Source organism: Ranitomeya variabilis, chromosome 4, assembly GCF_051348905.1.
Source record: "Ranitomeya variabilis isolate aRanVar5 chromosome 4, aRanVar5.hap1, whole genome shotgun sequence".
NCBI classification, from domain to species: domain Eukaryota; kingdom Metazoa; phylum Chordata; class Amphibia; order Anura; family Dendrobatidae; genus Ranitomeya; species Ranitomeya variabilis.
In genome coordinates this window covers 658641115-658667778 of record NC_135235.1, presented here as the reverse complement: position 1 = coordinate 658667778, position 26664 = coordinate 658641115, and the positions used below count along the sequence as shown (strand labels likewise).

The 26664-nt window shown below is 44.8% G+C and overlaps 1 protein-coding gene across 2 annotated transcripts in view; it reads left to right on the top strand.

The window, feature by feature from the left end:
- The window catches only part of LOC143767502 (uncharacterized), a 72973-nt gene that overhangs the window by 9464 nt on the left and 36845 nt on the right, over window positions 1-26664 (top strand). For both annotated transcript variants that reach the window (XR_013213716.1, XM_077255895.1), the window contains exons 2-4: window positions 25037-25254; window positions 25324-25421; window positions 25620-25722. Coding sequence is in view for 1 of the 2 variants with exons in the window: in XM_077255895.1 (XP_077112010.1) it covers window positions 25140-25254; window positions 25324-25421; window positions 25620-25722 (316 nt within the window). In the remaining variant the exon portion in view is untranslated. The remainder of the gene's footprint in view (window positions 1-25036; window positions 25255-25323; window positions 25422-25619; window positions 25723-26664) is intronic.

Genomic DNA, 26664 nt, shown 5'->3' with positions numbered 1-26664 from the left:
ATAAGGGTTAAAAGTTGACCAGCAATTTCTCATTTTTACAACACCATTTTTTTTTAGGGACCACATCTCATTTGAAGTCATTTTGAGGGGTCTATATGATAGAAAATACTCAAGTGTGACACCATTCTAAAAACTGTACCCCTCAAGGTGCTCAAAACCACATTCAAGAAGTTTATTAACCCTTCAGGTGTTTCACAGGAATTTTTGGAATGTTTAAATAAAAATGAACATTTAACTTTTTTTCACACAAAATTTATTTCAGCTCCAATTTGTTTTATTTTACCAAGGGTAACAGGAGAAAATGGACCCCCAAAGTTGTTGTACAATTTGTCCTGAGTACGCTGATACCCCATATGTGGGGGTAAACCACTGTTTGGGCGTATGGCAGAGCTCGGAAGGAAAGGAGCGCCATTTGACTTTTCAATGCAAAATTGACTGGAATTGAGATGGGACGCCATGTTGTGTTTGGAGAGCTGTTATGACCCCAATGGCGAGGGTCTCAGAGGAACGTGGAAGTCTGCAGAATACAAAAATCCAGCTCATAGGGCAGTGGTAACTGGGTTGACCATATATCTACTCCTAACGCCAACACTAGAAGTAGCCGGGGATCATTCCTACGTTGATTCTAGATGACACGCGCCAGCCGGAGAATCTAGCTACCCCTAGTAGAGGAAAACAAAGACCTTTCTTGCCTCCAGAGAAGGGGACCCCAAAGCTGGATAGAAGCCCCCCACAAATAATGACGGTGAGGTAAGAGGAAATGACAAACACAGAAATGAACCAGGTTTAGCACAGAGAGGCCCGCTTACTGATAGCAGAATAAAGAAAGGTAACTTATATGGTCAACAAAAACCCTATCAAAATCCACACTGGAAATTCAAGAACCCCCGAACCGTCTAACGGTCCGGGGGGAGAACACCAGCCCCCCTAGAGCTTCCAGCAAAGGTCAGGATATAGTTTTGGAACAAGCTGGACAAAAATACAAAACCAAAACAAATAGCAAAAAGCAAAAGGCAGACTTAGCTGATATAACTGGAACCAGGATCAGTAGACAAGAGCACAGCAGACTAGCTCTGATAACTACGTTGCCAGGCATTGAACTGAAGGTCCAGGGAGCTTATATAGCAACACCCCTAACTAACGACCCAGGTGCGGATAAAAGGAATGACAGAAAAACCAGAGTCAAAAAACTAGTAACCACTAGAGGGAGCAAAAAGCAAATTCACAACAGAGAGCCCCTGATGTGCCTAAACACTGAAACCCCCTACAAGTGACACCATTTTGGAAAGTAGACCCCCTAAGGAACTTATCTTGATGTGTGGTGAGCACTTTGACCCACCAAGTGCTTCACAGAAGTTTATAATGCAGAGCCGTAAAAATAAAAAATCATATTTTTTCACAAAAATGATCTTTTCGCCCCCAATTTTTTATTTTCCCAAGGGTAAGAGAAGAAATTGGACCCCAAAAAATGTTGTGCAATTTGTCCTGAGTACGCTGATACCCCATATGTGGGTGTAAACCATTGTTTGGGCGCATGGCAGAGCTTGGAAGTGAAGGAGCGCCATTTGACTTTTCAATGCAAAATTGACTGGAATTGAGATGGGACGCCATGTTGCGTTTGGAGAGCTCCTGATGTGCCTAAACATTGAAACTCCCTACAAGTGACACCATTTTGGAAAGTAGACCCCCTAAGGAACTTATCTAGATGTGTGGTGAGCACTTTGACCCACCAAGTGCTTCACAGAAGTTTATAATGCAGAGCCGTAAAAATAAAAAATCATATTTTTTCACAAAAATGATCTTTTCGCCCCCAATTTATTATTTTCCCAAGGGTAAGAGAAGAAATTGGACCCCAAAAAATGTTGTGCAATTTGTCCTGAGTACGCTGATACCCCATATGTGGGTGTAAACCATTGTTTGGGCGCATGGCAGAGCTTGGAAGTGAAGGAGCGCCATTTGACTTTTCAATGCAAAATTGACTGGAATTGAGATGGGACGCCATGTTGCGTTTGGAGAGCTCCTGATGTGCCTAAACATTGAAACTCCCTACAAGTGACACCATTTTGGAAAGTAGACCCCCTAAGGAACTTATCTAGATGTGTGGTGAGCACTTTGACCCACCAAGTGCTTCACAGAAGTTTATAATGCAGAGCCGTAAAAATAAAAAATCATATTTTTTCACAAAAATGATCTTTTCGCCCCCAATTTTTTATTTTCCCAAGGGTAAGAGAAGAAATTGGACCCCAAAAAATGTTGTGCAATTTGTCCTGAGTACGCTGATACCCCATATGTGGGTGTAAACCATTGTTTGGGCGCATGGCAGAGCTTGGAAGTGAAGGAGCGCCATTTGACTTTTCAATGCAAAATTGACTGGAATTGAGATGGGACGCCATGTTGCGTTTGGAGAGCTCCTGATGTGCCTAAACATTGAAACTCCCTACAAGTGACACCATTTTGGAAAGTAGACCCCCTAAGGAACTTATCTAGATGTGTGGTGAGCACTTTGACCCACCAAGTGCTTCACAGAAGTTTATAATGCAGAGCCGTAAAAATAAAAAATCATATTTTTTCATAAAAATGATCTTTTTGCCCCCAATTTTTTATTTTCCCAAGGGTAAGAGAAGAAATTGGACCCCAAAAAATGTTGTGCAATTTGTCCTGAGTACGCTGATACCCCATATGTGGGTGTAAACCATTGTTTGGGCGCATGGCAGAGCTTGGAAGGGAAGGAGCGCCATTTGACTTTTCAATGCAAAATTGACTGGAATTGAGATGGGACGCCATGTTGCGTTTGGAGAGCCCCTGATGTGCCTACACATTGAAACTCCCTACAAGTGACACCATTTTGGAAAGTAGACCCCCTAAGGAACTTATCTAGATGTGTTTTGAGAGCTTTGAACCCCCAAGTGTTTCACTACAGATTATAACGCAGAGCCGTGAAAATAATTTTTTTTTTTTTCTCAAAAATGATTTTTTAGCCCCCAGCTTTGTATTTTTACAAGGGTAACAGAATAAATTGGACCCCAAAATTTGTTGTCCAATTTGTCCTGAGTACGCTGATACCCCATATGTGGGGGGGAACCACTGTTTGGGCGCATGACAGAGCTCGGAAGGGAAGGAGCGCCATTTGGAATGCAGACTTAAATGGATTGGTCAGCAGCCGTCACGTTGCATTTGCAGAGCCCCTGATGTACCCAAACAGTACAAACCCCCCACAAGTGACCCCATATTGGAAACTAGACCTCCCAAGGAACTTATCTAGATGTGTTGTGAGAACTTTGAACCCCCAAGTGTTTCACTACAGTTTATAACGCAGAGCCGTGAAAATAAAACATCTTTTTTTTCCCACAAAAATGATTTTTAGCCCCCCAAATTTTTATTTTCCTAAGGATAACAAGAGAGCTTGGACCCCAGAAGTTGTTCAATTTGTCCCGAGTATGCTGATAACACATATGTTGGGGTAAACCCCTTTTTGGGCGCACGGGAGAGCTCGGAAGGGAAGGAGCACTGTTTTACTTTTTCAACGCAGAATTGGCTGGAATTGAGATTGGACGCCATGTCGCGCTTGGAGAGCCCCTGATGTGCCTGGACAGTGGAAACTCCCCAATTCTACCTGAAACCCTAACCCAAACACACCCCTAACCCTAATCCCAACGGTAACCCTAACCACACCCCTAGCCCTGACACACCCATAATTCTAATCCCAACCCTAATCCAAACGTAAATGTAATCCAAGCCCCAACCCTAACTTTAGCCCCAACCCTAACTTTAGCCCCAACCCTAACTTTACCTCCAACCCTAGCCCTAACCCTAACCCTACCCCTAACCCTAACCCTAAACGTGACTGAAATACGTGGCACTGAAATACGTGGCACTGAAATACGTGGCACTGAAATACGTGGCACTGAAATACGTGGCACTTAAATATGTGATACGTGGCACTTAAATACGTGGCACTGAAACACGTGGCACTGAAATACGTGATACGTGGCACTGAAATACGTGGCACTGAAATACGTGGCACTGAAATACGTGGCACTGAAATACGTGGCACTGAAATATGTGATACGTGGCACTTAAATACGTGGCACTGAAACACGTGGCACTGAAATACGTGATACGTGGCACTGAAATACGTGGCACTGAAATACGTGGCACTGAAATACGTGGCACTGAAATACGTGGCACTTAAATACGTGGCACTTAAATATGTGATACGTGGCACTTAAATACGTGGCACTGAAATACGTGGCACTGAAATACGTGGCACTTAAATACGTGGCACTTAAATACGTGGCACTTAAATACGTGGCACTGAAATATGTGATACGTGGCACTTAAATACGTGGCACTGAAACACGTGGCACTGAAATACGTGATACGTGGCACTGAAATACGTGATACGTGGCACTGAAATACGTGGCACTGAAATACGTGGCACTGAAATACGTGGCACTGAAATACGTGGCACTGAAACACGTGCAACTGAAATACGTGGTACTAAAATATGTGGCACTGAAATACGTGATACGTGGCACTGAAATACGTGGCACTGAAACACGTGGCACTGAAATACGTGATACGTTGCCCTGAAATACATGGCACTGAAATACGTGGCACTGAAATACGTGGCACTGAAATACGTGGCCCTGAAATACGTGGCACTGAAATACGTGGCACTATGACTGTCAGAAAATGTTCATTAAACGGTTAGGGGTGAGGTTAGGGGTAGAGTTAGGGTTAGGGTTTGGATCCCTTTATCACCTTGATGGTGGTGGGTGGCTTTTCAGTGTGTTTTCTGTTTTTTTTCGATAAAAATGCATGCGTTTTTAACGCAAACAAACGCATGTGCTTAAAAACACCAAGAAAATACTGCAGGTTGTATTTCTGAAAATTAACGCATGCAGAAAAAAACCGCATGCGTTTGAAAACGCGACCAAACGTCTACAAAAAAACGCATGCGTTTTCAATGTTAGGCTACGTTCACATTAGCGTTAAGCTAATGTGCGTCGGGTTTGCGTCGGCGACGCAGCGGCGACGCATGCTTCATGCGCCCCCTATACTTAACATGGGGGACGCATGCGTTTTTTTTGTTGCGTTGTGCCACACATGCGTCTTTTTTGCCGCAAGCGTCGGACCAAGAAAACGCAACAAGTTGCATTTTTCTTGCGTCCGATTTTCGGCAAAAACCGACGCATGCGTCGCAAAACGCAGCGTTTTTGCGTGCGTTTTGCCGCGTTTTTGCGTGCGTTGTGCGTTGCGTCGCCGACGCAGCGGCGCACAACGCTAGTGTGAACTTAGCCTTAAATATAGGGAAAAAACGCTGCAGACAAAAACGCAAGTGTGAAACCAGCGACACTTTTTATAGCAAAAAAGTTTTTGCGTCTCCACATTTTGAGAGCTATAATTTTTCCACATTTTGCTCCACAGAGTCATGTGAGGTCTTGTTTTTTGCGGGACGAGTTGACGTTTTTTTTGGTAACATTTTCGGACACGTGACCGTTTTTGATCGCTTTTTATTCCGATTTTTGTGAGGCAGAATGACCAAAAACCAGCAATTCCTGAATTTCTTTTGGGAGAGGCGTTTATACCGTTCCGCGTTTGGTAAAATTGATAAAGCAGTTTTATTCTTCGGGTCAGTACGATTACAGCGATATCTCATTTATATCATTTTTTTATGTTTTGGCGCTTTTATACGATAAAAACTATTTTATAGAAAAAATAATTATTTTGGTATCGCTTTTTTCTCAGGACTATAACTTTTTTATTTTTTTGCTGATGATGCTGTATGGCGGCTTGTTTTTTGCGGGACAAGATGACGTTTTCAGCGGTACCATGGATATTTATATCAGTCTTTTTGATCGCGTGTTATTCCACTTTTTGTTCGGCGGTATGGTAATAAAGCGTTGTTTTTTGCCTCGTTTTTTTTTTTTTTTTCTTACGGTGTTTACTGAAGGGGTTAACTAGTGGGGCAGTTTTATAGGTGGGGTCGTTACGGACGCGGCGATACTAAATATGTGTACTTTTATTGTTTTGTTTTTTTTATTTAGATAAAGAAATGTATTTATGGGAATAATATTTTTTTTTTTTTTTCATTATTTTGGAATATTTTTTTTATTTTTTTTTACACATTTGGAAATTTTTTTTTTTACTTTTTTACTTTGCCCCAGGGGGGGACAATACAGATCGGTGATCTGCCAGTTTGCATAGCACTCTGACAGATCACTGATCTGCGAGAAGTACAGGCTGCTTCACAGTGCCTGCTCTGAGCAGGCGTCTGTGAAGCCACCTCCCTCCCTGCAGGACCCGGATCCGCGGCCATCTTGGATCCGGGTCTGGAGCAGGCAGGGAGGGAGGTAAGACCCTCGCAGCAACGCGATCACATCGCGTTGCTGCGGGGGGCTCAGGGAAGCCCGCAGGGAGCCCCCTCCCTGCGCGATGCTTCCCTGCACCGCCGGCACATCGCGATCATGTTTGATCGCGGTGTGCCGGGGGTTAATGTGCCGGGAGCGGTCCGTGACCGCTCCTGGCACATAGTGCCGGATGTCAGCTGCGATATGCAGCCGACACCCGGCCGCGATCGGCCGCGCTCCCCCCGTGAGCGCGGCCGATCGGCTATGACGTACTATCCCGTCGGCGGTCATACGGGCCCACCCCACCTCGACGGGATAGTACGTCGGATGTCAGGAAGGGGTTAACAGTATTTTTATCTCATACTGAAAAAACGGGGTGACAGGTGCCCTTTAAGGGGGAATGAGAGGAGTGAGGGGGAAAATGAGGTGTGAGGGTGAAAATGAGAGGCGTGATGGGAAAATAAGAGGAGTGAGGTGCTATAACTAACCACAGATATTTACTATACCCAGGCAAGGCCGGGCTCTTCAGCTAATATATATATACTAGATGGCAGCCCGATTCTAAAGAATCGGGAGTCTAGAATCCATATATACTTTATTTATTCAAATGTAAGAATAATACAATTAATAAATAATAGTAAGAAAGAACAAAAAATGGCTGCACTCACCAGCTCTTGACAATTCTTGTTATTTAAGGTACAGTTACACAGGATCCATGAACATGCTTATGAGGGGAGTGATGAAAGATATCAGACAACAACTTTGCGTGTTGTGGCAAATGCCACAACAACGGTTCTTTGCTTAAGAACAATAATGTAAATAATAAATAATATGTATCAATAACTATGTATATTGGTATGCTCTATGACATTTTTAAAATATTTCATTATTATGTGGAAAAGCTCTTAGTACCCATACTGGCGCATACTTGTGTGCCCATCAGGTATTTTCACAGTAATTTTACATCTGATGGGTTGGTATGAAACGTTTTTAATCATCTCTTGGGCTTAGCTAAGCCTTCATTTTAAATAATTCTAATAAGTACAACAGAAATAAAAGCCTTTTTGTGTATCCAAATTTTTTGTGTTTATTTTTACAGAAGTGTAAAATTTAAGAAATCAACGTTCATAGTACACCGATGGGCTAATATAAGCATGCCCATCAACCACGTCACGGTAGCCTTTGAACTGATGGGTCCTAACTAACTGATTCCTATTTCTTAATACTCAAACCTCTTTCACATCTGCATGTTTCTGATATTTGCAGAAGTAATGTTAAAAACAATACAACTTCCACACTTGGCACCAAAGAACTGACCTACAACACACTTTCAGCAAGTGCCATGCAATGTAGATGAAGCTTGGAGTTAACTTGCAGTAAATGTGGCAAACGCGGCTTCGACAATTGCATTAAATGCAGCCACAACAAAAACACTGGTAAGTGGAGATTTTGTGGCGAAAACTGCAGAAACCACATGTGCCGCACCTGCCGCAAGTGAAGTACAAATTCCGTATACATTGCATGCAACTTACAGCAAGAGTGGCGTGGGTCAGCCCTTAGGCAGGAAGTGCAGAAATAGCCTTCCACCATAAATTCTCCAAATAGCAGAAAAATGTTGATGTGAAAGCAAAATCTCTATTCTTTCCCTATCTATCTAAATATGTACCTATCTATATATCTATTTCTATGTACAGAACACACCTGGAGATAGAGATGTGTGTGAACAGCCATCCCACCCGTCTCTTACCTGTTCACAAAAACCTCACCCTTTTTAAAAACAAAATGAAATCTCTCAGCAGCTATACTGCTGGAGCTTCAAATACAGGTTCCTATCACCAAATACAGGCATTTGGATGATACACATCTTACATCTTGTACTTAATGTGTGTTCTACTTACCTGTTGAGTCCTCATCCGTCCCTGGCTTTCTGATGTAGAGAGAGATCCAAGTAATAACACACAGCACAAGAGATGTGTATTCATATGCAGGGATCGCCCAGGAGCTCGCCTCTGACTCACTGGACGCTCCCTCCTCCTTTATATGGCAAAGAGATAAGCATTTACAGACATGCGTACAAGCACTCATATCCTCTAACAAAGAGTATCTATTCTACTGGTAACGTTCACTTCTGGAATGCAGGTTACAATATGGCAAAGGAATGCGTCCATAAAAGGAAATGTCTACCTTGCTCAAGTTTCTTCATATACGTCTCTGAGTAGAGGAAGACAAAATGGATTCTTCAATCTGATCTCTACAATTCCCCCCTTTGACATATTCCTTTTATAATCTATCACAAATCCCCCTTTAACATATCCATATTTTAGATTACCACAGGGCCAAAGACAAAGCCTTTATTTTTGGTATTACACATGTACACGCTTATATCATTAATAAGAGAATCAAATCTAGTATCAATTCTTCCGTTTAACTCTCACAACCTTTTCTTTGTTTTGCAATAAGTATACTAAAATATAAAAAAAACAAAGATTAGTACAGTAATATTAATTAGAATCACTAGAGGATAACATAAGAATAAAGAAGAAAATTTATACTCTTGCATCTATTACACAAAATTTATCTGTGCATACTGAGATACTCTTGAGCACAATCTGGAATAGTACGTATATGACTACAATAATCATAACTATATGTATTATGCTCTGCATTATCCCAGCAACCCACCCGCCGATTCCTCTGAACCAGTTGGCTGGGTTAAGAAAAGAGAAAGTATCAGACCACCAGCTATCCTTATTCTGGTCATTGTCTTTATCATACTGATCTCTGAGTCGTTGTACGTCCTTTAATTTAAATGTCATGTACTAATTTTCTATGATGTTGCACGAATCTATTATTCAAAGGGGTTAAAGAATTTAGTCTATCCCATGCCTCCGTTGAGGTTAATACTATTAACATCAATGTTATGAGTTTTATACTGCTCTTTTGCAATGGCTTGCATGTATCCATGATGCCTTTCCTTCGAGCTTGACTGATGTAGGTGTTGTCAACAGGACTTGGAAGGGTCCGTCAAATCTTGGTTCAAGAGCCTTTCTGGTGTGTCTTTTTACATAGACTTGATCACCTGGTTCCAACTTGTGACTTCCTTCAGTGTTGTCAGGATCTGGAAGGGAAGTAAAAACTTGTGCATGCACCTTAGTTAATTGTTTCTGAAGATTTTGCACATAAGAAGTCAATGACTCAATATTTAACACAAGTTGTTGTGGAAAATAACATCCTAAATTGGCAGTCCTGCCAAACAAAATTTCATATGGAGACAGTTTAGTCTTACCCCTTGGGGTATTGCGTATTGAGTAAAGGGCCAGTGGAAGGCATTCTGTCCAAGGCTTTCCTGTTTCAGCCATGGCTTTCTGTATTTTTAATTTTAAAGTTCCATTCATGCGTTCCACCTTACCAGAACTTTGAGGATGGTACGGAGTGTGTAACTGACTTTCAACACCCAACATTTTCAGTACATTTTGAAATATTTCTCCAGTGAAATGAGTACCCCTATCTGACTCGATCACTTCAGGGAGACCGTAACGGGGTATCAGTTCGGCAACTAGCTTTACAGCAGTGTTTTTAGCTGAAGCCTTCCGAACTGGATAGGCCTCTGGCCACCCTGAGAACATGTCCACACACACCAACACATACTCATACCCATTACTTTTTGGCAGCTGGATAAAGTCTATTTGTAATCGCTGAAACGGATAGAGAGGTCGGACGTGGTGCTTCATAGGGGTCTTTGTTGTCTGTCCAGGATTATGTGCCAGGCATATAGCGCATGTTGCACAATAGTCTCTTGCGTAGTTGCCAAAACCTGGAGCCAACCAGACTTGCTTTGCCAGTAGTGTCATTGCATTTGCAGACACATGAGTAGGGTGGTGCAGTCCACCAACTACAGTCGGGTACCAGGCTCTAGGTAGACATATTAGTCCATCTTTCTTCCAAATTCCTGCTTGTTCTTCTGCCCCTTCCTTTTTCCACCTGTCCCTCTCCTCTTCTCCTGCATCTTCCTGTGCTTGTCTCAGTCTATCTTCAGTATTTTCTGTGGGGTTTACAGTATGAACCTGCTGTAAGGGTTTGACTGCTGCTGCTTTGGCTGCTTTATCAGCCCTATCATTTCCCCTAGATTCCCTAGTGTCGAGTCTCACATGTGCAGCTACCTTAATTACTGCTACTTCTTTTGTTTCTTGTGCAGCCTCTAAGATCTGTTTGATCAGAGAAGCATGTTTTACAGGTTGGCCTGACGCTGTCATGTAACCTCTAGCTCTCCAGATTACTCCAAAGTCAAACACAATACCATGTGCATACCTAGAATCAGTGTATATATTAGCTGTCTGATTCTCAGCTATTTTTAGCGCTTCAATCAATGCTGTTAGTTCTGCTTCTTGTGCAGACTGTTTCGGTGGAAGAGGTTCTGCTTTGAGAGTTTCAGATTCTGACACAACTGCATACCCTGTATGGAAGTTACCTGTGTCATCTGCAAACCTACTACCATCTATAAACAGCTCTAAATCTGGATTTTGAAGTGGTGTTTCGGATACATTGGGTAAGCCTACCGTTTCTTGTAAAATGAGCTCTGTACAATCATGTGTGTCTGTAGGGAAAAAATTTGCGTGTGGATCAGTGTCCTTATTCCCCCCTTCAGACTCGAGAGGTAGCAGTGTAGCTAAATTGAGAGTCTGAAGCCTTGCAAATGTGATAGTAGAGGGGAGCAGCAAAGAACACTGTAGCCGCAAATGTCTGGCCATGGAAATGTGTTTTGGCTGGACCTGGTTTAATATCCCATAAACATCATGCGTAGTTTGAACTGTGAGTGGATACTCTAGGACAATTTCTGATGCTTTGTCCAACAATAGCGAGACAGCAACAACCACACGTACACAGGTTGGCGCTGCCCTGGCTACTGGATCTAACCTTGCTGAAAGATATGCAATTGGTCTTTGTTTCCCTGCATGCTTCTGGGTAAGAACTCCTGTAGCATGGGAATCAACTTCTGCAGCCATAAGCTGAAATGGTTTGGTGTAGTCTGGTAGCCCTAACGCTGGAGCTGAAACAAGGGCATCTTTTAATTGTTGGAACGAAATCTGACCTTCTTTTGTCAACAAATAAGGTTCACTTTTTACACAGTCATATAGTGATTGCATTAGTTGACTGGCATGTATAATCCATTGTCTACAATGAGACACTATTCCTAAAAATGCTCGTAGCTGTTTATGATTTCTAGGCTCATTCATCTGTCTTATTGCTTCAGTTCTTTGAGGTGTAAGATGCTTTTTACCTTGAGAAATGCAATGACCTAGAAAGACCACTTTGGTCTGACAAACTTGTAGCTTTTGTCTATTCACTTTACACCCTTCTTTTCCTAGAAAACATAGTAAACTCACAGTAGACCTTTCTGCGGTTTTTAGATCTGGGCAGCAAAGTAGTATGTCATCCACATACTGCAAAATTACTACCTGTGTTTCAGGTCCAAACCTTTGAAGAACTGTTTGTAGGGCATTTGAATAAAGAGTAGGGGAGTGTATCATTCCCTGTGGAAGGCGTGTCCACGCCAACTGTTTGCCCTTAAATGTAAATGCAAACAAATGCCAACTATCTTGGTGTAAAGGAACCGAGAAAAATGCATTTGAAAGATCTATTACAGTAAACACTTGAGAACTGGCTGGTATCTGTGATAGTAACGTATGAGGATTGGGTACAACTGGGGTGATTGGATCTAGAACTTTGTTTATTTCTCTTAGATCATGTACCATACGATATTTGGGCATAGAACTCTTATCAAGAGTTCTCTTCTTGACTGGATACAGAGGAGTGTTAGCAGGTGATTGTATCTCTACCAAAACTCCTTTCTCTCTATATCCCTCTATCTGTTTTGTAATCGCTAGTTCCTGCTGGGCACTCACAGGGTATTGTCTGAGCTGTGGGAGAACAGCTCCTGGTTGCACAGATAATTTTACAGGAGAGATATGTAATAATCCCACATCAGTGTCACCCTGTGCCCACAGTGTTTCTGGGACCATTGAGAGATCTAGATCTGTGGTGTACTTTTTCTTCAGTATAATCCTCAAAAGCCTGAATTCTGACATATTGTTCTAATGATTCTACATCATCAGGGATAGTCAACATAACTGTGCCATCGTCCCTAAAATTGATGTTAGCTTCTAATTTCTTTAGGACATCAGTTCCTAACAAACATGTTGGGGCACCTCTGGCATACAAAAATCTGGATGCAAAACATTTAGGTCCTAATGAGACCTCTAGGGGCACAGTATATGGCAGTGTTCGAATTACCCCATCATAACCCTCAGCAAAAGTTGTTTGTTGTGAAATGTCTTCCGGATTCGGAAGAAAATCTTGATTCAAAATTGAGGAAGTTGCACCTGTATCTATCAAAAATGGAATCTCTCTCCCCCCCACATTCTAGCTGGTAGGGAAGTTTGTAACACATCGAGTCAATCTGAATCTGGTATGGGACCATCTACGATAGTAGATTTCTGCTGATTGGCCGTTTGGAGAGGGTTATTTCTGGGAACAAATTTGCCTGACTTTATATCTGCCAACTTCTTCCTGCACTCTCTTTGGAAATGACCTGGCTTTTTACAGTAGTGGCAAGGAAAATTGTGTCTCACTCTTCCTCCTGTATTAGCTTGTGCTATTCTAACAGGCTTACGATTCTCTCTCATATCCATGGCTATTCCTAAACATCGCTGTTTCACAATATTTGGTTGTTCAATTGTTCTCCAATCTGGAGTAGAGGATTTAAATTTTTCTCTGATTTTCGGATCTAGCCCCTCTATTAATTGTTTTGTAAAAAGTCTCCTTACTGAAGCATCAGTCAAATCCAATCCTTCATCCCTAAAGCTATTTTCTAGTTCTTGACTATATTCTTCAATACTTTGCCCAAATTTCTGCATAATCACACCCGTAGATCCCCTTTCCCTCTGTTTTCCTCCTTCTGTTCTTCCAGATGGTACAAATGATTGGGCTTTTGGATCTAGGTAAGGTGGTGGGATTATATTACAACTTTTTCCCTTTCCCATGATCCATTTGGAAGTGTCTGGATCATACTTCCAATTCTCCTCTTTAGCTGTTTTTGAGACCTCTATCATACAGTGTATGATTTCTTCCCACCCATTGTCTTTAATAATTCCACCTCGTTCTTTACTCAGTCTTTCCCATTCTGTACTGAACATAAGTGCTTCTGAAATTCCCAATTTTCCTCTCACTCTTCTAATCTGACTTCTGACTGCCTTTCCACATCTTTCCTGTATGATATCTGCTGCTTCCACTTGTCCTAAGACAGTTTTGGTCTGTTTATTTCTCATTTTAGCTATTTCTACCCCAGGTGACGTTTGGACAATCACTGTGGTGATGTCTCGTTGCCTTCTCTCCTAGGGAGCTAAAATATCCTTTCAATATTTGCTATTTCTACCCCAGGTGACGTTTGGACAACCACTTCCTCTGTTGGTGGCGTCTCGTTGCCTTCTCTCCTAGGGAGCTAAAATATTGAAGGGCTCGTCTGCTCCGTTTCTTCTAATATGCAGGACGTACTTAAGTGCTATTATGCACACAAACCCAGCAACACCATACAGATCACAAAACTTTCTGTGTCAGTTAGCATACTTGTCCCAGGCTCATGAAAACCGCGTCCTGGGCTCATTCTATCACACCTTATCCAGGGAATGTAGAAACAAGTTCTATAGGAGAGTCAAGCATGGGCGGAGGTCTCCCAGAAGGACGCTACCTCATAACCCAGTTAGGCTGACTTCACCAATAACCTTGTTCTAACAATCGTGGCTTATTGTTCTACGTACTTCTATTCTTCTTTCACAACATGTCACAACCTTCACACTGTTCACACACTGTTCACACACTGTTCACACACTGTTCACACACTGCCAGGGACTAGACTCATAAATCTATACAATATGGTAACCCGAGTTCTATAGGTATCTACTCACTACTAGACTAACCCAGCATGACACGGCTCATAGAGATCTTTCGGATAATACAGGGCAGATAAAAGAGAACTAATAATGTCTCTTACCTGGCCAGGTTTTTTTTTTTATTTGCCGTCCATTATCCCAGATCTCCGTTGTCCGTATCCGCAGGTAAATCTTGAGTAAATACTCTCGCCTCGGGTCCCTGTTCGGGCGGCCAAGAATTGTTGAGTCCTCATCCGTCCCTGGCTTTCTGATGTAGAGAGAGATCCAAGTAATAACACACAGCACAAGAGATGTGTATTCATATGCAGGGATCGCCCAGGAGCTCGCCTCTGACTCACTGGACGCTCCCTCCTCCTTTATATGGCAAAGAGATAAGCATTTACAGACATGCGTACAAGCACTCATATCCTCTAACAAAGAGTATCTATTCTACTGGTAACGTTCACTTCTGGAATGCAGGTTACAATATGGCAAAGGAATGCGTCCATAAAAGGAAATGTCTACCTTGCTCAAGTTTCTTCATATACGTCTCTGAGTAGAGGAAGACAAAATGGATTCTTCAATCTGATCTCTACATACCTATAAAAATATGTATTGATATATCATATTTCTAAATTTATGTAGATATGATATAGAGTTATTAACCCTATATGCTAATGAGTACGTATGTTATATACGTATTTCCTACATAAGTACTTAAAATCTATATGTCTATGGCTACACTAATTTTTTTTTGTTTTTGTTTTTTTTCCTTATCTCTATACATAGAATTTGCCTATTGCTGTCTATGTTATTAGAAAAACTGAATAATGAAAAAAAAGAAAAGTAACTTTAAACTAAAATATTTTTGTAGATAGTACTAAAGTCTTCACACGTAATATTATCAGCCAATAATTGTCCTTGAAGTGGTGTATTAACCACTTTAACCCTCACATTGCAACATTGCTTCACCCTGGAAAAAGCAACATACAATTGACCATGGGCAAAAGCAGGTTCTGGTAGATAAATGCCAACTCGATGGAGGGTCTGGCCTTGAGATTTATTTATGGTCATTGCAAATGCGGGCTTGATGGGAAATTGTCTCCGTCTTAATTTAAAAGGTAATCCAGTCTCTGATGGACACAAATCAATTCGTGGAATGAATACCACATTTCCTGCTGCTGACCCACTAATTACTTTAGCCAGTATGATATTGGCATGTAAGGCAGTGACAATGAGCCACATACCATTGCAGAGACCTTTGTTCGTGTTCAGATTACGTAATAACATGACAATGGTGCCAATTTTAAGTTTCAGCCAATGTGAATGCATTCCAGTTGGTGTTAGTGAATTCAAAAACTCAAGTGGGTATTGATCGAGGTCATCAGCTTCATCAGGATCGATGGAATCATCACTTATATATTCAGTATAGTCACCTATAAATAAATCCATGACTTGGGAATTGACTTTCTCAACGTCCTCATTTTTTGGACATACAGCTGCATCTCATGCAATTTTATTTATGCTTTCGGTGTCATACACATCAATACAAAGAGCCAGTGCATACCATGTCTGGAGGAATTTCAATTACATCATCTCCAAGGTTATGTTCATTAGATAGTTCACCATTTCCCAGTTGAAGCAACCAACTGCTGTAGTGAGGATCAATGGAGCGCATGTTGTTAATAAGTGGCAGGCGAGTAAAATGTTGCCAGTGTTGTGAATATTTTATACAGCTCTCTACAACATCAGTTCTTGTCCCATGAGGGATGACAGGAAGACATTGTCTAAAGTCGCCTCCAAAAACAATCACTTTACCTCCAAACGGTGTTTTTTCTTTGTGAGCTACATTTGTTGTCATGACATCACGTAAAACTCTATCAATGACATGCAATGCATATTTGGATAGCATTGTGCACTCATCAATAATAAAAAGTTTAGTGCTGTGCAAATCTTTTGCTGCATCGGTATCATTCTTAATCCTGGAAACAGATGTTTCATTCACAGGAATTGGAATCCCATAAAGAGAATGAATGGTTCGTCCACCTTGTAGCAAGTTGGCGGCAATTCCAGTAGTGGCAGAAGGTGACACAATGTCTCCTTGTCCTCTTAGCTGATGTAGGAGTAGATGATATAGGTACGTTTTTCCGCTGCCACCAGGACCATCAAGGAAAAAACACTTTGCTGTAGAATTAGTGTCTTCTAAAGCTTGAGTGATAGCATCAAAAGCAAAAAGTTGGTCCTCATTTAGAGTAGCTTTCATTTCAGCAGCTGCTGATAACTCATAATCTTTATCATACTGTGGGAGGAGGTGTTGTTTCTTGACTGGACGTGGCAAATTAAAATCAGTATAAGTTTTGCCATGAGCTTTAAGAACATGTTGGACATCTGTCATAGCATAGCCTTCACAATTGACACACTCCAGAGTGTCGGAGTGGTATGCATAGCAGTAGTCTTCTACAAAGTGTTCCTTAAATTCATCCCATAAGTCCCGAGGTTTAGCTGGAGGACCAAAAATACAAATGTAGGCAAACATGTCACGTAGCTGTGCTGGCATGTTGAGAATACTGGCATCAAGTAATGTATTTCTCCACAGACTATCATCAAATAGTAAGCCAAGAGCTAATGCCGCATCTTTGAAGGTTTCATGTGTGACTCCGTGTACAGTTTTTATGCTGTCAAAACTGGTTGCACCTTTGACATGTAACAATAACAATCTTAAATAGTAGCGTTCTTGGTCTTTCACACTGACAGTATACATTCGTCCAATCACAGAACCACCTGCTCGCTTTCTAACTTCCCAAGAACCTTCTTTCCAAACATAGTTTTCGGGAATTTCACGGTATAAATAAATATGAGCATGATGGTCGTTCTGATTAAGCTTGAAGTAGGCCATAAGTGTAGAATTTTGATGGAGCTTTTGTTTGATGTTTCCAATAGAGTCATCCTCATGAAAATAGAGTGGCTGAGAATGCGGTAGATGTACAGCAAGGCGAATGATGCTATGAGATTGTTTATGCATTGGATATGAGAATATTCGCCAAGCTGCCTCTGGTGCACTGACATATCTTGAATCCATGAATTGGTGTGTTTCATCATGTTGGATGTTAGTCTGGCAGATTTCAAGATTGGCTTTATCATGTCCTTTGTAGACGTATTTAAATAAATATTTCACAGCCTGAATGGAACCACAAACTTCGACATTTATATGGCACTTGTATTTTAATAGCAGGAACGGATTATATGGAACCACCCACGAATTGTCAATCATGTTAGAATGGTGTTGAAAAGATGGGCCAAAGTGTCTGCGATAAGTAGGATAGGCGTCCTTAGCTATGATGGTTCTTGGTTGCAAATCTTTAGGGAAACCTTTTGTACACTTCCCCAGATCCATACAGGGAGAATTTGGGTTGTGTTCTCCACACGGACCATGAATCATATGTTGGAGAACAATTTTATGGAGCTGAGGGTAGTGGGTAGGATTGGGAATTTCAGCCCACACTGTATTGTCTATGTCCTCCTCAGTCCTTAATTTGGAGTTGCTGTCCAGAATAATCAAAATGTGAGCGTGTGGAAGGCCACGTTTTTGAAATTCAATTACATGAACCATAGCGCAAACTTTCCCAAATAATCCGTTATTAATGTCTTTTAAGAGTGCTTCCAGTTTTATTTTGAAAACACGTGCCACCAAATCAGGTCTATGTTCCACACGCTGCCAAGGTTCCAAATTCTCAGTAATCTCATTCCATTTCGGATTACAGGTCATGGTGATGAATAGATCAGGACGACCATATTTAGTCACAATAGCCATGGCATCCTGGTACCGCTGCTGCATATTCCTGGGACTGCCTTCAAACGAAGATGGTAAAATGACCGTTTTTCCAATGGTGATGCCCTTCTCAATGGATTTTTTCTGGAGATGTTCCTGGAGTACACAATAATCCTCTACTTTCAAATCCTTTTGGTGTTGACGGATATAATTTAGGCGATTTGCCTCGATTTTTACATAAGCATCCACTAAGTACTGCTGAGTGAGTTTGCCACCATTCAGAAGTGGATTAAACTGATTACGGACAGACCGCACATAGCAGTAATATTGCAGTTGTGTAACTCTGCGTGGACTTTGCCCTTGTTGCTTGAGGCCATCATGCCAGCCCTGGTCTCCGTAAGGGAAAAATAAAGGATAGAGTAAAGCATCTAAATTACTGTGTAGAATGCTGACCTGTTGTGTTCTTGGCGCCAAAGGATTTTTGGGGTCCGGTTGTAAATGTATTAAAATATCACGATTAAATGGTGGCTCTCCATTGTCATTTTCAAATACGACAGCAACTTCATTGACAGTTGGATTATTATATCGGCGAGGGTCTTGATTCCGATCTTGTTTAAGGGCCATGATGATATTTGGCATGAGAGTGCCATTAGCTTCAGCTTTAAGATGTTCTTCATGTTCCACATCTCGTAACATTTTGTAGGCAGCAACAAAGGGATTCACATTGTCTAACTGAAGAGCAATTATACTCATCAAAGTGGGATGACATTTTTGATTTTGTTCACAGTTTAAACGTTGTTCATTCGCGGTAGCGGTATCCAAAATATACAGTTGGGCATAAGCTGGAACTTGATCATCACTGGGATGTAGGGTTCCAGTACGATGATATATTTGTCCATGTATACGGAAACAGTAAGGGCCATGTCCAGGTGGAGGGGATATATTGGCACCCATGGAGGCGAAAGCAAATGAGCTGTTAATACTACGAATATTTTCCATGAGATTCTTACTGAACTCACTCTCCCCTGTCAGCAATCGTTTAAAGACCTCGGGATATTGGGGTATAGGTATATGCACTTTACTCTTGTGACAACACAGAGTAAAATTTTTATCTGCTGGTATCTCAGCATTAAAATGTAATGCTTGACAATGTTCACATAAATAGTTCATAGGACCACAGGAGTGTTCTACTATGGTACTGTCATCATTAGTAAAACCTGTAGGATGTTGAGGTACAGGTTGTGGTAACGGAGCATTGGAATGTTTCTTTAAGCCAACATATATAAAGCGTGGACCTGGTAGAGGATCTTCACTGTCCACAGATTCAATCACTGAGGATTTGGAAGGTGTATCGTGGTCAGGGTTTATTAATATGGAGGTGCAAGCGGTTTTTTTGCGCCGTTCACGGCGTGCACCAGCTGCATTTGGTAATGGTTTGTTTGTTGCCTTAGAAGAGTCAGGTGTGAAGCATGTCTTATAAGCAGACTTAACGGTGTACAGGCGACGGCGTTTATCATTTGGAGTGTAAGTAGGACAGTGTTTGCGCTTACGTGCAGATTTACCAACGGTTAAAGGAGCTTCAGGCTGCACACATTCTATGAATGGAGACAAAGAAGCTGTATTGTGGGCAGAATCTATGACTGAGGACGTGGAAATATTATGTTTGCAACGTTGAGAGCGTGCAGCAGCAGCTTTATTACTTAATCGATTAGTTTTGTCCTCAAAAGACTCATTAGTAATGCGTTTATTGCAAGCAGCATTAACAGTGTCCAGGCGCTTCTGTCTGTCCTCTGTAGTCTCGTTAGCACGCTGTTTGCGCTTACGTGCGGCATCGGCGGCTTTTCGCTCTGCGTCATTGGTATACTTATTATCAGACCTGATGTTACGTGCGCCATCAGCAGCTTTGGGCTCTGTGTCATTAGTATACTTAACAGTGTCCAGGCGCTTGCATCTATCCTCTGTACTCTTGTTAGCACGCTGATTGCGCTTACGTGCAGCATCGGTGTCTTTTCGCTGTGCGTCATTGGTATACTTATTATCAGACCTGATCTTACGTGCGCCATCAGCAGCTTTACACTCTGTGTCATTAGTATACTTAACAGTATCCAGGCGCTTGCATCTATCCTCTGTAGTCTTGTTAACACGCTGTTTGCGCTTACGTGCGGCATCGGCGGCTTTTCGCTCTGCATCATTACCATACTTTATATCACACCTGATCTTACATGCGCCATCAGCAGCTTTGGACTCTGTGTCATTAGTATCCTTACTATTAGAGCTCATGTTGGCTAAGCTAAACAGCTTTAAGCGTGGTGGTGGCAAACAACAGGTTAATAAGAGGCAGTGTCAGGTAGTAGGAAAATAGCCAGTTAATAATAGGCAATAGTTCTTTGCAGGAATACAGATATTAATAAATAGGCAGTTTATATTGCAGAGAAATTGCTGGGCAATAATGGACAATGTCCTTATGTGGCAAATAATAGAGCAATATACCCAGTGTGGCAAAGAAGAGGTTAATAAACGGCAGTCTCTCAGTATAACAGTCAGTGAATAATAGGCAGTATATGGAGAAAACACCAAACAAAAGTTAAAAATTGGTGTGAAAATGTCACTGAACCACTTCACAACTAAATATATATAGTTTTGGTAAATGGTATTATCATTTTTTTGACGAAATTCGGCAGGAGCTTGAAGAGCGACGTCACTGGGACCGCCTCCACGCAGTAGAAACTTGTGTGAGGTAAAAATTCAAAAATCACACCAAAATGGCGGGCGGAGTGTGTCACAGTACGGCACATTTCTGATTGGTCGCTCGCGGCAGGCGGCAACCAATCAGAAAAGTGCCGCGCACCACGAAGGCATATATCTTTGTCCACCCTGAGCGGGTGTAGGACGCTGGTGACGTCACTTATCTCCGGACATTATCTCCGGACAAAGCCACGGAAGTTGGCACAAATTGCCGGAAGTAGTATTCTAGGCAACTATATATTAGATTTTAATGTTATCAGTGTTTACCTTTGAACGTTTATATTGTATTGTCCTGTCACCAGCCATGTGTACGATTATCGGCCGAAAGCCTCTCTGGAAACAATAATCACCCCATGTAAAGGTATCTTTATGTTAAAGATTCAGAATACTATGACTTTTGTCATATCCTGAACAGTCAAGTTTTTTATGAACCGTTAAGGTTTTCTGGTTGAAGTAAAAAAAACTCTGAGTGTTTACAGTTTGAAACCATAAAATGTTGAAAAATTATGTCATTCTTCAGTATATCACTCAATGGTGCTCATAAACGTGTCAAATTTGATCTATAATATACTTTAATATACGTTACTTTAATCTTTAATATACTTAAGAACAGGGCCCCAGACATCACACAGGGGGTCTGAAACACCGCACAGTGGTCCAAAATATCGCTGTGCTCTGCCTGGGGCCCCATATGCTGCCTGGGGCCCCTGTGCTCTGCCTGGGGCCCCATATGCTGCCTGGGGCCCCTGTGCTCTGCCTGGGGCCCCATGTTCTGCCTGGGGCCCCTGTGCTCTGCTTGGGGCCACTGTGCTCTGCCTGGGGCCCCATATGCTGCCTGGGGCCACTGTGCTCTGCCTGGGGCCCCATATGCTGCCTGGGGCCCCTGTGCTCTGCCTGGGGCCCCATATGCTGCCTGGGGCCCCTGTGCTCTGCCTGGGGCCCCATAGGCTGCCTGGGGCCCCTGTGCTCTACCTGGGACCACTGTGCTCTGCCTGGGGCCCCATATGCTGCCTGGGGCCCCTGTGCTCTGCCTGGGGCCCCATGTTCTGCCTGGGGCCACTGTGCTCTGCCTGGGGCCCCATAGGCTGCATGGGGCCCCTGTGCTCTGCCTGGGACCACTGTGCTCTGCCTGGGGCCCCATATGCTGCCTGGGGCCCCTGTGCTCTGCCTGGGGTCACTGTGCTCTGCCTGGGGCCCCATATGCTGCCTGGGGCCCCTGTGCTCTGCCTGGGGCCCCATATGCTGCCTGGGGCCCCTGTGCTCTGCCTGGGGCCCCATGTTCTGCCTGGGGCCCCTGTGCTCTGCCTGGGGCCACTGTGCTCTGCCTGGGGCCCCTGTGCTCTGCCTGGGGCCCCATATGCTGCCTGGGGCCCCATATGCTGCCTGGGGCCCCTGTGCTCTGCCTGGGGCCCCTGTGCTCTGCCTGGGGCCCCATATGCTGCCTGGGGCCCCTGTGCTCTGCCTGAGGCCCCTGTGCTCTGCCTGGGGCCCCATGTTCTGCCTGGGGCCCCTGTGCTCTGCCTGGGGCCACTGTGCTCTGCCTGGGGCCCCATATGCTGCCTGGGGCCCCTGTGCTCTGCCTGGGGCCCCATATGCTGCCTGGGGCCCCTGTGCTCTGCCTGGGGCCCCTGTGCTCTGCCTGGGGCCCCATGTTCTGCCTGGGGCCACTGTACTCTGCCTGGGGCCCCATAAGCTGCCTGGGGCCCCTGTGCTCTGCCTGGGACCACTGTGCTCTGCCTGGGGCCCCATATGCTGCCTGGGGCCCCTGTGCTCTGCCTGGGGCCACTGTGCTCTGCCTGGGGCCCCATATGCTGCCTGGGGCCCCTGTGCTCTGCCTGGGGCCCCATATGCTGCCTGGGGCCCCTGTGCTCTGCCTGGGGCCCCTGTGCTCTGCCTGGGGCCCCATGTTCTGCCTGGGGCCCCTGTGCTCTGCCTGGGGCCACTGTGCTCTGCCTGGGGCCCCATATGCTGCCTGGGGCCCCTGTGCTCTGCCTGGGTCCCCATATGCTGCCTGGGGCCCCTGTGCTCTGCCTGGGGCCCCTGTGCTCTGCCTGGGGCCCCATGTTCTGCCTGGGGCCACTGTGCTCTGCCTGGGGCCCCATAGGCTGCCTGGGGCCCCTGTGCTCTGCCTGGGACCACTGTGCTCTGCCTGGGGCCCCATATGCTGCCTGGGGCCCCTGTGCTCTGCCTGGGGCCACTGTGCTCTGCCTGGGGCCCCATATGCTGCCTGGGGCCCCTGTGCTCTGCCTGGGGCCCCATATGCTGCCTGGGGCCCCTGTGCTCTGCCTGGGGCCCCATAGGCTGCCTGGGGCCCCTGTGCTCTACCTGGGACCACTGTGCTCTGCCTGGGGTCCCATATGCTGCCTGGGGCCCCTGTGCTCTGCCTGGGGCCCCATATGCTGCCTGGGGCCCCTGTGCTCTGCCTGGGGCCCCATATGCTGCCTGGGGCCCCTGTGCTCTGCCTGGGGCCCCTGTGCTCTGCCTGGGGCCCCATGTTCTGCCTGGGGCCCCTGTGCTCTGCCTGGGGCCCCTGTGCTCTGCCTGGGGCCCCTGTGCTCTGCCTGGGGCCACTGTGCTCTGCCTGGGGCCCCTGTGCTCTGCCTGGGTCCCCATATGCTGCCTGGGGCCCCTGTGCTCTGCCTGGGGCCCCATGTTCTGCCTGGGGCCACTGTGCTCTGCCTGGGGCCCCATAGGCTGCCTGGGGCCCCTGTGCTCTGCCTGGGACCACTGTGCTCTGCCTGGGGCCCCATATGCTGCCTGGGGCCCCTGTGCTCTGCCTGGGGCCACTGTGCTCTGCCTGGGGCCCCATATGCTGCCTGGGGCCCCTGTTCTCTGCCTGGGGCCCCATATGCTGCCTGGGGCCCCTGTGCTCTGCCTGGGGCCCCTGTGCTCTGCCTGGGGCCCCATGTTCTGCCTGGGGCCCCTGTGCTCTGCCTGGGGCCCCTGTGCTCTGCCTGGGGCCACTGTGCTCTGCCTGGGGCCCCTGTGCTCTGCCTGGGTCCCCATATGCTGCCTGGGGCCCCTGTGCTCTGCCTGGGGCCCCATGTTCTGCCTGGGGCCACTGTGCTCTGCCTGGGGCCCCATAGGCTGCCTGGGGCCCCTGTGCTCTGCCTGGGACCACTGTGCTCTGCCTGGGGCCCCATATGCTGCCTGGGGCCCCTGTGCTCTGCCTGGGGCCACTGTGCTCTGCCTGGGGCCCCATATGCTGCCTGGGGCCCCTGTGCTCTGCCTGGGGCCCCATATGCTGCCTGGGGCCCCTGTGCTCTGCCTGGGGCCCCATAGGCTGCCTGGGGCCCCTGTGCTCTACCTGGGACCACTGTGCTCTGCCTGGGGCCCCATATGCTGCCTGGGGCCCCTGTGCTCTGCCTGGGTGTAGGACACTGGTGACGTCACTTATCTCCGGACATTAGCTCCGGACATTAGCTCCGGACATTAGCTTCGGACATTACCTCCGGACATTAGCTCCGGACAAAGCCACGGAAGTTGGCACAAATTGCAGGAAGTAGTATTCTAGGCAATTAATCTCCGGACATTAGCTCCGGACATTAGCTCCGGACATTAGCTCCGAACATTAGCTCCGGACAAAGCCACGGAAGTTGGCACAAATTGCAGGAAGTAGTATTCTAGGCAAATATATATATATATATATATATATATATATATATATATATATATATATATATATATATATATATATATTATATAATTTTGTGTACATTGATATGTACATCTGGTATTGTCACCTGATAGTATTGCAAAAAACATGTTAAGCAACATTCCCATGAAGCTAAGTCTGTGACTGAGCTTCACAGGAGGACTAACCTGACGTTAGAAGATATTCAGCAGAACATTGTCTACAGCTGCTGAAGTTACAGACAGATGTTGGCTAAGTATCACAGATGGCATCTGTCTGATCTGATACGATAAAAGATTATATCCCGGGAAACACTGAAAACCTTCATACAGGTGGCTCGTGGTGATGTAGTCAGTGATGGACTCTGGCCAGATATGTTTATAGAGCCGTAGTAGAGGGTGAAGATGTCGTCCTCATCATGAAGTAGTTATTCCTCATGTCACGTGTAATGAATATCTCCTGCAGTATTGCTAATGCCAATTCCAGTGTCGGTAAATGAGACGAGAATTAGCGTTATGGAAGATGAGTCTATGAGAAACGTATTCAGCTGCCAACTCTGAGGAAGAAACTGCTCATTGTGTGTGGTCTAAAATATGTTTTATTTGGTTAGGTCCCTTGCGAGTCTCTGTATTTCCTGGTGACTGACGAACCTATAATCCCTACAGCTAATCAGTGGCTCAGTGGTGGAATCAGGGTGATAACAATATTACTGTATGCATCAGGATTTTACCATGTATTTCTCCATGGAGGAGTGGGAGTATTTAGAAGAACTCAAAGATCTGTACATGGATGTCATGATGGAGGATCCCCAGCCCTTCACATCACGAGGTAATAGACAGAACTAAATACACACGGCCTATAATTATGTAAACAATGAATTGTATGTGTTTCCTCCAGATCTATCCAGTAAGTGGACAACACCAGAGAGATGTCCCAGTCCTCTTCTTCCCCAGCACTATAATCAAGAAAATCCCAATTCTCCTCAGGATCATCAGGTAGATGGAGAGAAGGTGTCATGAGATCTCCCCTATGATGTGTAGACGGCTGTGAAGGTCTTGTGCTCAGTCTTCTTTTAGCCACCAGTATTATATGTTTTATACTTGTGTAATGAGAACGGTGGAGATGGCAGGATTACAGCTGATCATAGATGTGACTTCTCCATCTGTCTGTGACTTTTACAATATTTATTTCAGGGTAAAGATCTGACTCATAATAATACTACAGAGACATATGTGAGGGGTGACGAGTGGTTCAATGAGTGGTTGAATGAGGCGATTCCTACAGCTAGCCACCCAGGTGAGTAGGAACCACTAAATGTAGAAAAGTCACATTCTTGTCAATTACGGGCTGTGGCTGCTTTATTTGTGGTGTAGTCACCATCCTGGCACTAAACAACTACATGGTAGGGTTGAGCGAAACGGATCGGTCATTTTGATAAGTCGCCGACTTTTGGCCCTGTGTGGGGTCGGCCATGCGGTACGCGATTTTCGCACCAAAGTCGCGTTTCAATGACGCTAAAAGCGCCATTTCTCAGCCAATGAAGGTGGACGCAGAGTGTGGGCAGCGTGATGACATAGATCTCGGTCCCCACCATCTTAGAGAAGGGCATTGCAGTGATTGGCTTGCTTTCTGCGGCGTCACAGGGGCTATAAAGGGGCGTTCCCGCTGACCGCCATCTTACTGCTGCTGATCTGAGTGTAGGGAGAGGTGCCGCTTCGTCAGAAGCAGGGATAGTGTTAGGCAGGGTACATTCACCCCCAAACCGCTTGTGCTGTAGCGATTTCCACTGTCCAACACCACCTTTTGTTTGCAGGGACAGTGGAAGCTACATTTTTTTTTTCCTCAGCGCTGTAGCTCATTGGGCTGCCCTAGAAGGCTCCCTGATAGCTGCGTTGCTCTGTGTGTACGCCGCTGTGCAAACCAACTGCTTTTTTTCAAAGCACAAATCCTGTTGTTCCTTCCTTTCTGCACAGCTATCTTGTTTGTTTGTCCACACTTTTGTGTGCAGCAGTCCTTTTTATAGCTGCCTGCCATACTTTTCTGAGATTACTGCAGGGAGATAAAGATTGGCAAGTCTGCCTCTGTGCCAGTGCTGTGTGTGGCATCTGTCTCTCATTGTGTGCCACAGAAAACCAGTGTGTAATACTGGGCCATTTTTTTTTTTTTTTTTAATTCTCCCTGAAAAAAAAAAAAAATAGTGGGAGATTAAGATTGGCATTTCTGCTTGAGTGCCGGTCC